The sequence below is a fragment of the Thamnophis elegans genome, chromosome 2 (assembly GCF_009769535.1).
Source record: "Thamnophis elegans isolate rThaEle1 chromosome 2, rThaEle1.pri, whole genome shotgun sequence".
Classification (NCBI taxonomy): domain Eukaryota; kingdom Metazoa; phylum Chordata; class Lepidosauria; order Squamata; family Colubridae; genus Thamnophis; species Thamnophis elegans.
In genome coordinates, this window is record NC_045542.1 from 134,735,858 (window position 1) to 134,749,627 (window position 13,770).

Below are 13,770 nucleotides of genomic sequence, written 5' to 3' on the forward strand. Positions count from 1 at the left end.
GTCCATATCCATCACAACTTAGCATACACTCTTTCAGAACACATAGCTTCTCTGATCATTCCCCAGAGTAGCAACAACTGAAAAAGATATAATAGTTATCAAGAGACAAAAGAAGAACCTACAAACGTTATAGTGATCCAGATAAACTACAGTTTTATGTAAAGGAACAAGTAGCTAGGAAATAGGCTGCAAACGTAGCACCCATAAAGGGCCTTTATCTTCATATGAATACAGCAGGTGTCTGTCCAAGATGTTTTTTTATTGTTCCCCATTTGTCTAGGCTTATACAGCGTTTATCTGCTTCTTCCCTCTCCCGCTAAAGGGCTCTGTACCATAGCTTACTAGTTTAACTATAAGTAGTCATCAACTTACAACCACAATTGACTCAAAAATTTCTGCTGCTAAGTGAAACATTTCGTAAATGAGTTTTGCCCCATTTTACGACTTTTCTTGCTACTGTGTAAAAGCTTCAGTGGATAGCATAGTAACACGGTTGTTAAGAGAATCTGGCTTCTCCATTGACTTTGATTGCCAGAAGACAATAAAAGATGAGCCCAGGATGCTGCAACCGTCATGTATATGAGTCAGTTGCCAAGTGTCTGAATTTTGATCATGAGACCTTACAGATGCTGCAAAGGTTGTAAATGTGAAAAGTCACTTTTTTCAGTGCCATTGTAACTTCAAACGGTCACTAAAGAACTGTTGTAAGTCGAGGACTACCTATTTCTGTGAGCGTGGTTTGGTGGTCGTGTCATAGCTTGAGGGAAAGAATTGGTGGTTGTGGCAGTGGAAGGATACTGTAAAATCTTCATTCCCACCTGACTCCAGTGGAAGGTTACTGCAAAATCCTCATTTGCCCCCGATCAGCTGGGACTCAGGAGGCAGAGGTGGTATTTACCGGTTCTTTGAACTATTCTCCGCTACCAGTTCTCCAGAACTGGTCAGAACCTGCTGAATACCACCTCTGATACACACACAAACACATATTTATATACATATACACATACATACATACATACATACATACATACATACATACATACATACATACACACATACCTACACACATACATACATACATGCATGCATATTGAAAGCATAACAAAGCTATATCTGGACAAGACCAAATATCCCCCGAAAATAACTGAATCAAAATGTAAATGAGACCCATCAAAGGTTATTGGCAAACCCAACAGGCCAGGAAGTAGCCATTCTCTTTATATGCAGTCCTGCACCTCAGACAGAGTGTTCGGAACTAATGCAGGCTTAGAAATGTATGAAAAACAAGCAAGGAAAAGCAAACGTTTCCCATCTGGGGAAAGGCAGATTGGAAGCCTTACCTTGTTTCCCATTTCTAAGTACATTTTGGCTAAATGAGTTCTCCCAGGTTGGAATTATAGAGTGCGGAGCCTCAATAATCAACCTGAGAAAGGGAAATAACCCATTTTTGTTTGTTTGTTCATTAACTACCCCAGGAGAAATTGTTGCTGTTCACTAATGGTGTACAATCCAGTGTTGGTGGCTGTTCTAAATTTCATTCTACATAATCATTAAATAAGCAACAAATGTGGAATTTGGGGGGATATATTACATTTTCACTGGTATAGAACGCCATACTGTTGAAAGTGTAAATCTCTCCAGTAGAAAAGAGCAACCTATATGTTAATATTCTATAATCAGAAAAATATGTCATACCAAAATAGATTGTATCAAAGGGTTCTTAGACTCCCCCTTTTCCCACAGCAATGTTTAAATCAGAGGGTTGGGATTATGTTACTAATCACAATTCTCAAAGCTTCTATAGAAGATGTAGTTTAAAGCACTTTAAATGCATTTTATGCATCTCCTCCACCACAAAGTGGGTTCATCCCTATCATCATTATAATGGAGAACTGACATTTTTTTTCAAAGCATCTCAATCTTTTGAACTCAGAATTCAGAGATTCGGATCTTTATTTCAAGGACTTACTAAAACCAAAGAGCTCTCCCTGGATAAACTGAGTCATGGCTTGGTGCCCCCTTTAAAAACTAAAGTGAAACATTTCTTTGATTTAAAAAAGATGCGAGCTTTAAAAAGCCTCTGAGAGTCTTCTCGTGTTCTTAAAAAGTCCAAATCAGAAAATAATTTCCAGTTAATGTACTCACTTTCCAATAACGTCTCCCCACTCGGTTCCCTAGGGCCTCGATTTTCAGATTTTGAAGATAGTGAAATTCACTTCAAAATTATATGGCAGCAATAGCACTTAGACTTATGCGCCGCTTCATAGTTCTTTTACAGCTTTCTATAAGTGGTTTACAGAATCAGCATATTGCCCTCAACAATCTGGATCCTCGTTTTTCTTACCTCGGAAGGATGGAAGGATGAGTCAACCTTGAGCCAGTCAGAATTGAACCCCTGGCAGTCAGCAGAATTAGCCTGATTCAGCATTTCAACCACTGCGGCACCATGGGAGTGGGAGGGGGAGGGGGAGGCACAAACTGACTACAAGCAATGGCATGACAAAGTAGCAACAATGATGCATTGGAAGATGTGCAAGAAATATCATTTGCCTGTAAGCAAGAACTGGTGGGACCCTAAAATAGAAAAAGTCATAGAAAATGAAGAAGTTAAATTGCTCCGAGACTTCAAAATCCAGACAGACAGGCACCTGCCATATAACACCCCGGACTTAACAGTTGTTGATTAGAAAGACAAAAAAGTCTGGATAGTGGATGTGGCAGTGCCTGAAGACAGCAGAATACAAGAGAAGAAACTGGACAAGATAATAACATACAAAAACCTATAAATAAAAATAAAATGACTGTGGCAAAGGCAGACAAGGATAGGACCAATAGTAATAGGCGCCTTGGGTGCAATCCCAAAACAACTGGAGCACCATTTGAACACCATTGGCGTTGACAAATTTGCCATCAGTCAATTGCAGAAGGTGGCTTTACTTGGAACAGCTTCCATCCCACAACGATATCTGTAATAGTGTCAAACATCCAGATTTGTCTTTCCCAGGTCTTTGGTAGGGACTCAATAGGTTAGACAAAAATGCCAAACCCAGTCTGAACATCTAGGTTTATTCATCTGTGTGATGAATAAACAATACCCTACTCAAAATTGTCTATGTACTCAGATGTTACCTTAACAGCTTTTAAGTTTTTATCAGTCTATTAAATTTTAACAATGATAATAATAATAACAACAATAATGATAATGATAATAATTAATGATGATAACATAATAACTCAGACCATCATACATTTTAAGAAGATACTTGGTTGATCCCTTCAATGCTAGCTGCAACCCATATCAACCATCAGTGCCTGTCAATAATATTTGTGATACATTTGTAAATGTTCAGTTGACTGAGTTTCATGTTTAATGAATAAAAGTATAATAATAATATAAAATAATAATAATAATAATTCAACTCAACAAAAGAGTACATTTGATGTGCTTCAGCAGATGGAAACATTAAATACTATGGAGCCTGATTAGTATTGAATTGTAATCTGTCCAGAATCTGTTGTGAATCAGGCAGTCTCAAAACAGACTAAATAAATAAATACCCTAGATCTGGAGGAAAAGACCATTAGGTAATACCAGAAAGGTTAGCTAGGCTTGGAAGTAATCAACAACGATAGTATCCTGGAAGAGAGTGAAGATAAATTAATTGTATGATGCAAGAACATTGCATCATATCCAGGATCATCTCTATTGGTCTCAAGGTCATCACTATTTTTTTATATCTTACAGTCCTTTAATTATTCTCCAGATTTAATTGACATCAGGATCTTCTGTAATTATTCTTGTGCAGATGGTCAGATTAATGTAACATGTACTTTAATCATCACATGGGCACAGAAAGTAAGCCAAGCTATTTCGGACTTCATAAAATTAGTTGTTTAAGATTAGGAATAATCTAAACTGCTCAAAGTTAGTGTAACAGGAAGAAGCTGAGTTCAATGCAGAGATGTTATTAACTTCTTTTTTTTATTTCCTTTGTCTCAATATATTTTAGATTATGTTTGTTAAAAATCTATACCGTTTACGGGCTCTGGGAAGTCGGGGGGGAAGGGAGGTGGGGTGTTAGGGTGGAGGGGGGATATATAGTATGTGCTAGATTTTAAAGTAACATGACGGCACTTGTATACTGTTGCTCTTTAATTCCACTGTAAAAATAGGACAAGCTGAATATATTAATAGATTGTAGAAATACACCGAAGGGAGGAATAGAGGGATAGAAGAAAGAGGGGTAGAGAGGGTGGGAGAGAGGACTGGAGGGAGGGGGAGAAGGAAGGGGGGGAGTGTATCGGGTGAGAGGAGTGGTAGAGGGGGAGGGGAAGTAGGGTAGAAGTGAATGATGGAGGGAAGATGGAAAGTTGGAGTGGGGCGAAAGAAAGGGTGTATGGAGGGTCGAAGAGGTACATTGGGTTTCTATTTTGGGGGGTATTGTCGACAAGAGGAATGGCTGTGTTTATTGTTTAATGTTATATGGCCCCGGTTATGCACAGTATATATGTGACGGTACAAAAATGAAATGGAAAATAAAAACACATTTACAATTTTTTAAAAAAAGAGAGAGAGAATACAACTTCAGCTCTGCTGAAGTTGGCAGAACAGATTAAAAAAAATTAGTTGTCCTGCTTTCTCAGCTAGTTTGATTTGGAAAATTCAGTTTGGGTCATAAAATTGAAAAATGTTAATTACCTGTTCAAGCCTATGATATATTGAATCATAGTAGTTGTCATTATTTATTATATTATTTTTAGTTTCATTTATATACCATCTTTTTTCTGGGAGTTTAAAAGATTCAGTTTGATCTAGTGGTGGAAGCACCAGGCTAAAAACTGGGAAACCGTGTGTTCCAGTCCCGCCTTAGGCATAAAGGATGGCTGGCTGACTTTGAGCCAGTCCAGAGGTGGTATTCAGCCAGTTCTGACCGGTTCTGGCAAACTGGTAGCGGAAATTTTGAGTGGTTCAGAGAACTGGCAAATACTACCTCTGCTGGCCCCGCCCCCATCTATTCACTGCCTCCAAGAGTCCCAGCTGATCAGAGTCTCTGATGATCAGATGGGTCTTTTTCTGTTGCCCTGCATAGGGAAACAGAGCTGGAAAGCAGGTTAGTGGGGTGGGGAGGGAATGAGGATTTTACAGTATCCTTGCCCTGGAGTGGGGTGGAAATGGGGATTTTGAAATAGCCTTCTGCTGCCATGCCATGCCCACCAAACCAACCATAGAACTAGAAGTAATGAAAAAAATTGAATCCCATCACTGAGTCAGTCCCCCCTCTCTTAGCCCAACACAACACACAGGGTTGTTGTGAGGAAAATAGGAGGAAGAAGGAGTGTTAGATATGTTCACTGCCTTGAGTTATTTATAAAAATAATAAAGGGGGGGATTATAAATAAATGAACAAATAAACATAAAAGCAGTGGATTCAGGAAGTACATGATCCCAAGTCACCTCAGGAGTTTCTGACATGGCAAATGGGATTGAACTTGGGTCTTCCAACTCCTAGTTCAACATTTGGATTATGACACCACATTGGCTTTCTGTATGTTTCAATTGATTACTCTCTGTTTCTTCTGTGTGTGCTTGGAATCATTCCTGACAAGAGCCTATATTATTATTATTATTTAAAAGCACATGTTTACAGCATAGATGCATTTCTGAAAAATTGAATGTAAGTTTTTTTTTTCTTCCAAAGGTTGAAGCAATTTTAGTAAATATATTTGGTGGAATTGTTAACTGTGCCATTATTGCCAACGGTATCACCAAAGCTTGCCGAGAGCTTGAACTGAAAGTGCCTCTAGTGGTCCGACTTGAAGGTAGGTGGTGGGATCCAAACTTTGTTGGGTATCATTTGATCTGTTCTCTGATGGTTGATGCTGGAGCTAATTTTCTAGAACATAGAATATCAGAATTGGAAGGGACCTTGGAGGTCTTCCAGTCCAACTCCCTGCTCAAGCAGGGAACCCTATATAACATTTCAGTTCATGTGAAACTGGAATGAGATGGTTTGCTTCAGGATAACAAATGCTGAAAGATGTGCAACAGAGAGCAGCCCACTTGCCATTTTTCTTGGTTGAAGGAGACTTAGACTCAACATTCTAGGTTGAGTGGACTTCCGCTAATAGCCTAAAATTATAGTCCTTAGATATAATGAAAGATGCTGCCTGTCACTTATCTTCAATCTCCATACACCTACTGCTCTATCCGTCTCTAGAAATGGTATGGATATAACCAGTGGTGGGATTCAAAATTGTTCATTACTGGTTCTGTGGGCGTGGCTTGGTGGGGTTTGATATGGTTCTGTGGGCGTGGCAGAGGAAGGTTACTGCAAAATCCCCATTTCCTCCCAATCAGCTGGGACTCGGGAGGCAGAGAATAGATGGGGACGGGGTGGTATTTACCGGTTCTCCGAACTACTCATAATTTCTGCTTCTGGTTCTCCAGAACTGGTCAGTACCTGCTGAATACCACATCTGGATAGAACACGGAATCAGCTGTAGACTTTTCTTTGGCAGAAAACTGTGTTTAATCAACCTATTATAGCAATTAGACTTATATATCGCTTCATAGGGCTTTCAGCCTATTATTGCAGCATTTCAGCCCATTCATGCCTTCTTGTAGCTTTAAACCTGTTTTCTTCAACCTGATACCCTTCAGGCATATCAGGATTGCAAATCCTAGAACTTCTGGCCATCTGGAGGCTACCAAGTTATGGTGGTAGGATGCTTTAATCCCATCATGTTCTAGGTTCGGAGGGAGTCATCACCTGCAAAACAACATCTCTGATCTCTGAATCAAATATTATGGTTGTTACAACACAGTTCTTATGGAAATGATCTTTATTATTTTGACATATTACTCTAGAATCTAGGATGCACCCCTGCCCACAAACTTCATAACAATTTAGCCAAGATAATACTGATGATGATACTAGTCTTCCTTATAAAAAGTCCACACTATTTCTATAATCTCTGGTTCCCCATACTATAATTTCTGGTTTTCCATACTTGTCTATTCATTAAATAAATCTCACATGATTTGAGATAAAAATTAACAATAATTCATAACGATGAGAACTCCAAGATACTGTAAAATGAAGCTGAAAGAATACAGCATGGAACAACCCATTCTTTTTTATGCATTTCTACGACAGAGGGTTGATAATTATTCCTATAAATCTTTAGCAGATTTGTGGCTGGACTTTAAAAAATTCTTTGCTCTTCTACTGCAGTACATTGCAGATGTCTTGATGAGTAAAGTTTTAATCAGTCAACTCTGTCTTGATTTAGCAGGATTTTCTGGACAAATCTTTGTTCTCAGCTATGTAATAATTACAAGCTGTTTTACCAGTGGATAAAGAAAGGATTAGTCTCTCGTTCAAAAATAGTAACTTTATACTTACAGGTATTTGCTTAATATAAAAGAAAGAAAGAATGAGTGCTCCCCAACTGAGAAGTACATTTTTTTTTTATAAGTGCCCAAAGTGATTAAAAGAATCATGTACTCTGCATTTAATGGATGAAGTAATTGTTCCTGCTGGGAAGTGCTCCTCTGTTTCAAGAGATTTTTATAACTAATTGTTGAAAGGATGGATTAAAATTAGGTAATTACTGCCCATAGAACCTATAGCTGTGATGGCGAACCTATGGCACGTGTGCCAAAGGTGGCATGCAGAGCCTTCTCTGTGGACACACACGCCATCGCTAGCTGCTCTTCCGGGTTCGGAGGAAGCTTGGCTCAAGCTGCACTGCTCCAAGACTGCAAACTGCTGCGCCATTACTCAGGAGGCTGCTTTCTTCACCGGCCCTGCTCGAGAAGGGCGAAGACCGCTGGGTCCTTTTGAGAGCCCCAGCAATGCCCAGCTTCCTGCCACTGCACGAGATACAAAGACAAACGGGCTGCTTTTTCCTCCGAGCACTGTTGAGGCCGCTCATTGGTGGTCATGTGGCAGGCGACAAATTGTGGCTCCACTAAGCACTGCCAGGGAGAAAGCACACAGCCCCTGCTTGGGTGCCGCCGGGTTGCGCTTTCGGCCTACAAGGAGTGGTCAGGCGGAAGAGGCACTGCCGCCGCCCCCTAAGAACAGCTGGCAGGGTTGGGAACCAGCCAAGTGGGAAAAGCCAGCTTGCAGTCGCCAAGAGGAGCTGGCACTGCGGGCAAAGCGTGCTCCAAGGGCAGCATGCCAGCAACAGCAGGCTGGATGACTTGGTCTTTTGCAGTCCTGCCAGCTGGCTGGCTGGATGCTACCCAGAGCATGAGTCTGGCAGGAGGAGCCGCCGCTGCTTCTGCAAAGGCAGGCCATTCGTGCTGGCAAAGGTTGGTCCAAAATGGGGGGGTGTCTGGGGTGAGGGGCACATGCATGCACAGGGGACCGCACATTGCATTATGGGTGCTGGCATGCAGGAGTGCTAGCGTGCGCACGCATGTACTTTTGGCACACAACAACAAAAAGGTTAGCCGATACTGATCTAGACTCTTCTTAAAAACATCCAGTGATGGGGCGCCCACGATTTCTGAAGGCAAGCTGTTCCACTGGTTAATTGTCCTCACTTTAGGAAGTTTCTCCTTAATTCCAGGTTGCTTCTCTCCTTGATTAGTCTCCATCCATGTATCTTGTCCTGCCCTCGGGTGCTTTGGAGAATCATTTGACCTCCCTCTTCTTTATGGCAGCCCCTCAAGTCCTGGAATACTGCTATCATGTTCCCCCTAATTCTTCTTTACTTTAGACTAGCCAAACCCAAATCCTGCAGCCATTCTTCATATGTTTTATTTTCCAGGCCTATCATCATCTTGGTGGTTCTTCTCTGAACTTTTTCCAAGGTCTCAGCATCTTTTTTGTAGTATGGTGACCAAAATTGCTGCAGTATTCCAGGTGTGGTCTTCCCAGGGTTTTGTAAAGCGGCAGTAATATTTCACGAGATCTTGATGTATTGGTTTAACATATACATCTGATAAACACATGCTGATTTATGAGTTGTGTCTAGTCTTTCCTGCAAATAATGCCACAAAATAATTAAAACATGGTTTGAACAAAATATGTCCAGCCTACTACAATATGACTGAATGCAGAACATAAACCCAGCCGCATACAAATATGTTTTCTTTAATTTTAAACTTCAGTTGCAAATATTACATGCACTCCTGGTTTCTAACAATAATAAGGAAACCAAATTCTGTGTTGTGGTTTTTTCAGTCTTCCAATGACCTGAATTGGTTTGGAATCCAGCTGTGGCACAGTTAGTAAAATATTTTGTCTGATTACCCCCTGTATTATAGTTCACGTTTAAGGGAAATCTTGATTATAGAAAGAAACCATGCAAATTTCTCTTCCATGTTATTTCCTCTGTTTAGCAGCTTTATTCAGTGCAAGCACAGCACGGATTGTTTTGATTGCTTGGGACTGGAACTCTGTTTACAGGTCTCTAACACCATCCAGTGGCAGTAGGTTAATGTTGGTTTACTTCAGTGAAAGAAAAGTTCTCTGTTTTTAAACCACAGTCAGGAAGAAGAAGGAAAAATCTTAACTCTTTTTTTTTTTTTAAGATTTCCACTGTTAAATACGCTGCAACCTTTTTTTAAAAAATTTCTGGCACTTCGAATATCAAAGGAAGCTCAATTTATTAAAATCACAGCTTTTGATCACAGATTCCAAACAATGACCCTTGGCAAAACATTTTAAAAAACATACTGAGCATTTTTATACCTTTAACATTATTTTTTTAACAAAGGCAAATGTATACGGCATCTTTTGTTTCCATTTATTTCAGAAATATGTTTTTACTTATTTGTAAAGAGAAGTGCCATTGATATTATTGAACTAATCATTCTTGTTCATGATGCTCAATACATCGTGATGTCAATCTTTTTTCTTTCTCTCTCTCATGTCGGACTTTTTTAATTCTGTGCAATGAATTTTATTCACCTTTATGCCTTTGATGAACATTTTTTGCAGAAATCACTGATAACTATTGTGAAAGTGTTTCCTATAATAAGAAAAATAATAATGAAAATAGATTGGATAAAACTTATAGCTATTTTGGGGAAACTTGTCGTCTTGGTCTTTTCATCTTTTTTGAACGGCACTATAGAAATCTGAAAGCAACTATATGTATCTCGGATGCTAATTCTAATAGTTTGCTGTAGCAGAGCCCCTTGTAACGCCTATATCAGTGATGGCGAACCTTTTTTGACTCACGTGCCATAAGTGGGGGAACGCAGGTGGGTCGTGCTTGGGCATGCCGCACCCATAACGCAATGCGTGACACCCCCCTCCCAGTGTGCATGCACACACTACAGGCGCTCCCCCCATTTTTTGCATGCTCTTTTCCGATTTTGTTGGAGCGTCATTTCGAGTACTCCAGAGGCTTCAGGGTAGCTTATGAAGCCTCTGGAGGGCCTCCGGGGGGGGGGGGGGCAGGGGAGGCTCTTTTCGCCCTTCCCAGGCTCCTATAAAGCCTCTAAAGCCTGGGGAGGGTGAAAAATGGCTTCAAAAAATGGCGAATTCAGCTGGACCGCATGCCCATATGCACTGGCCAGCTGACAGGGGCAGTGCCTCACGTGCCCTGACAAATGGCTCCGCATGTCACCTGTGGCACACATGCCATAGGTTCGCCATCCCAGGGCTATATAAATATTGTGTCTACCTATGAATATGTTCTTCAAACATTTTTTAAAACTCAGAACACTAATAATGGTTAGCCTTCCTTCCTTCCTATCTATCTACCTACCTACCTACCTACCACAGTTGCCAAAGCAACAAATAATTCAGTGGATTGCAACTCATTTTTTTCTCTTTTCCATTGTTTCCCATGGATATTATATTGTCAACTGCCCAGAGTTGCTTTGGGTATTGATGTGGGTGGCATATAATTTTAATTTAATTGAGTAATTAAACATGGATAAAGGCTTGGTAAGAAAATATCAAAAACAGGAAAAAGAGAACATGCTTGACACTTCTACCAAACTAAAACAATCTTGGTGCCCGTTGAGGGTTTTAACCAGCTCAGCATGTTGTCTTTTTAATAAATTACCTGTGGAAAAAACCCTATTATATTTGAACATCACATTCTTTGAAAATGACCCGGGATATTGATGAGAGCACACAGATCATTTTTAGAATGACTAACATTCTTGTTTCCGCATTTAGTATTATCTGCAATTAAAAAAGCTGAAGCAGGGCTTCCTGGGAGGAGCCTACTGGTGGGGGCAGCAAAAAATCAGCTGCCTCCGAATTCCTGGCTACGTACCTGTTTAGAGGATCTTCCATCTGACGTCTTATCAGGTTTTCTTATCCTTCAGGCAAGAAGGAAAGAAGAAACTGTTTTGCTGGCAAATGCTCTTCGATTTTTGCAGCTTTTGTGCTTGCAGGAAAGGGGGGCTAGCCCAAGGCAGAACGGCTGTCCGTGCTGGGAACTTCAAACTGCCTTGTGCAGGACAAAGTAGGTCTCTCCCACTCTGCTCTAAGCTTTGTTTGATTTATTCTTATCACGAGCTGGATCCGTTTACTGTGGACAATAATTGCTTATCAACATTTTAGCTTCTTTTCTTTTTCTCCTCCGAAAAATTATTTACTCAGAGGCTTCTAAAATGGCGCCGAGCAGGCTGGCCTCTCCGGTAATAACGAACACTTTTTGCTAACTCTCACAAAAATTCAAAACAAAAGAGATTGCTTATCATTTGTTTTGGTTTCACAATAGAAGAATTTTACTCCTTCATTAACCTTGCTTATTTGGAAGTTAAATGGTGATGAATCTGTTGAATGGTCTTGTTACAATGTTTACTCACTGAAAGTTTTGCCAAGCCTTAAACTTCAAAATAAAAGCCTCTTTACTTAAAGCTGCAAACTCAGGCAATAGAGTTTTATTAACTGCAGGCAGATAAATTTTGAAATGGCTTCAAAACCAAATATTAACTTGAAGTCGTCACCCTCTACTTCCAGGGGCACATCCTCAGTGCCTGGCACAAAGCTGCAGCCTCCGCTTCCTACACCCCCTGCTGGGGATGTGTTAACGAAAGAATTTTTCCTGAGTAATCTAAGCGAGGCTCTTAATGCACAGACAATTAAAATGGAAGATAAGTTTAGAGATAATAGAGAGGTGGTAAAGCAGGAGAGAAAAGAGGAAATGAAAGAAATGAAAGAAGAAATTAAAAGTGAAATAAATGGACTTAAACAGGAGCTGTATGAGAAATTTGATGCTAAGATTGATAAAATTAGAGATGACGTGCTGAGTCTTGTAACTGTATTAACAGAACATATTTCTGGAGTGGAAGATACTCTAGAGGTTCTTAATGATGCCAATGCTAACTTGACATTGAAAACAGAGGTGGTGGAACAAAAAGTGGAAAAAGCTGAAAAAGAAATTATTATGATACAGTACCGACAAATGGAGTTCGCATTAAGAGTAAGGGGGCTGCGTGAGGAGAAACAGGAGAACCTGAAACAGATCCTATCGGAAGCCTTTGACCGCCTGATGGGAAGACCAGGGACCAATCAAGACTGGCGAATTGACAAAGCTTACCGCGTTAACTCCTGGCTGGCAAAGCAGAAGCAGCTTCCTCGAGACATCGTTATATATTTTACTACAAGAGAGTTTAGAAATATGGTACTGCAAGCATCTTATAATACTAAGCTTCAAATTGGCGGTCAAGACCTGGCTGTTTTGAAAGAGATACCACCTCAAATGTTAAGAGCCAGGAGGGACTACACTTTTTTGGTCGAAGAACTCAGAAATCGTCAGATACAGTATAGATGGGATGCACCATTTGGCATCATATTTACATTTGATAAGCAAAGATACCGCCTCAACTCTGTATGGAAAGCCCAAGATTTTTATTATAATATATTGAAGGCCGGACACCCTGCACCATCTGGACCTAGAGAAAGACCACAAGAAGGACAGGATAGACAGCAAACTACACAACCACCAGACAAGATGGAGCATCTCTCTTCTCTAGAAGTGCAAGGTGCTATGGAACCAAGACCTAGCCGCATGACTACTAGACGTATGGAGAAACAAGCTAAAAAGCAACAGCATCAACAATCATCGGCCATCGATCAAGGATCTACAACAACAAATCTGGAAGCAATGGGAGGAGCTAGACCTAAGGTTAAACAGGCTGTGCAGGAAGCTCTAAAAATGCTTCAACCAACCAAAGATGACAACTAAGATTTTAACATGGAATGTCAACGGACTGAACTCTCCACAGAAGAGGAAGAAAATATTTCATTATCTCAAACAGTTTAAGAACGATGTAATTTGTTTGCAAGAAACTCATATCAAGTCAACTGATCAAAAATATTTGATCAACTCAAAACTTGGTCAACATTTTGCAGCTTCTGCTATGGAAAAGAAGAATGGTATAGTTGTATACTTAAGAAAAGATATGAAAGCTGAATTAATAGAAGCAGATCCCTTCGGAAGATATATTGCTTTAGACTTAATCTTAGAAGGGAAAAAGACATTACTTTTGGGAATTTATGCTCCCAATCAACAGCAAGATAGATTCTATAGAAATCTTCATGCTAAATTAGTACAGTGGGACTATAGTTCCTGTATACTATTGGGTGACTGGAATGGAGTGATAGATACTAAGAGAGATAAGAAGATTTCCCGCCTAAATACCAAGATGCGAGCAAAGTTACCCAAATCTTTCTTTGACATTATGGATGATTTTGAATTGAGAGACATTTGGCGAGAAAGAAATGCAGAGGAATATGACTTCACTTTCTTCTCGGACAGGCATCAATCCCTTTCAAGGATTGATTT

The 13,770-nt window shown here is 40.1% G+C and overlaps 1 protein-coding gene across 1 annotated transcript in view; it reads left to right on the forward strand.

Moving 5' to 3' along the window:
• SUCLG2 (succinate-CoA ligase GDP-forming subunit beta) overlaps positions 1 to 13,770 on the forward strand; it is a 265,851-nt gene that overhangs the window by 239,271 nt on the left and 12,810 nt on the right. Inside the window, 1 exon segment of the mRNA XM_032210819.1 lies at positions 5,700 to 5,820. Coding sequence (XP_032066710.1) covers positions 5,700 to 5,820 — 121 coding nt within the window.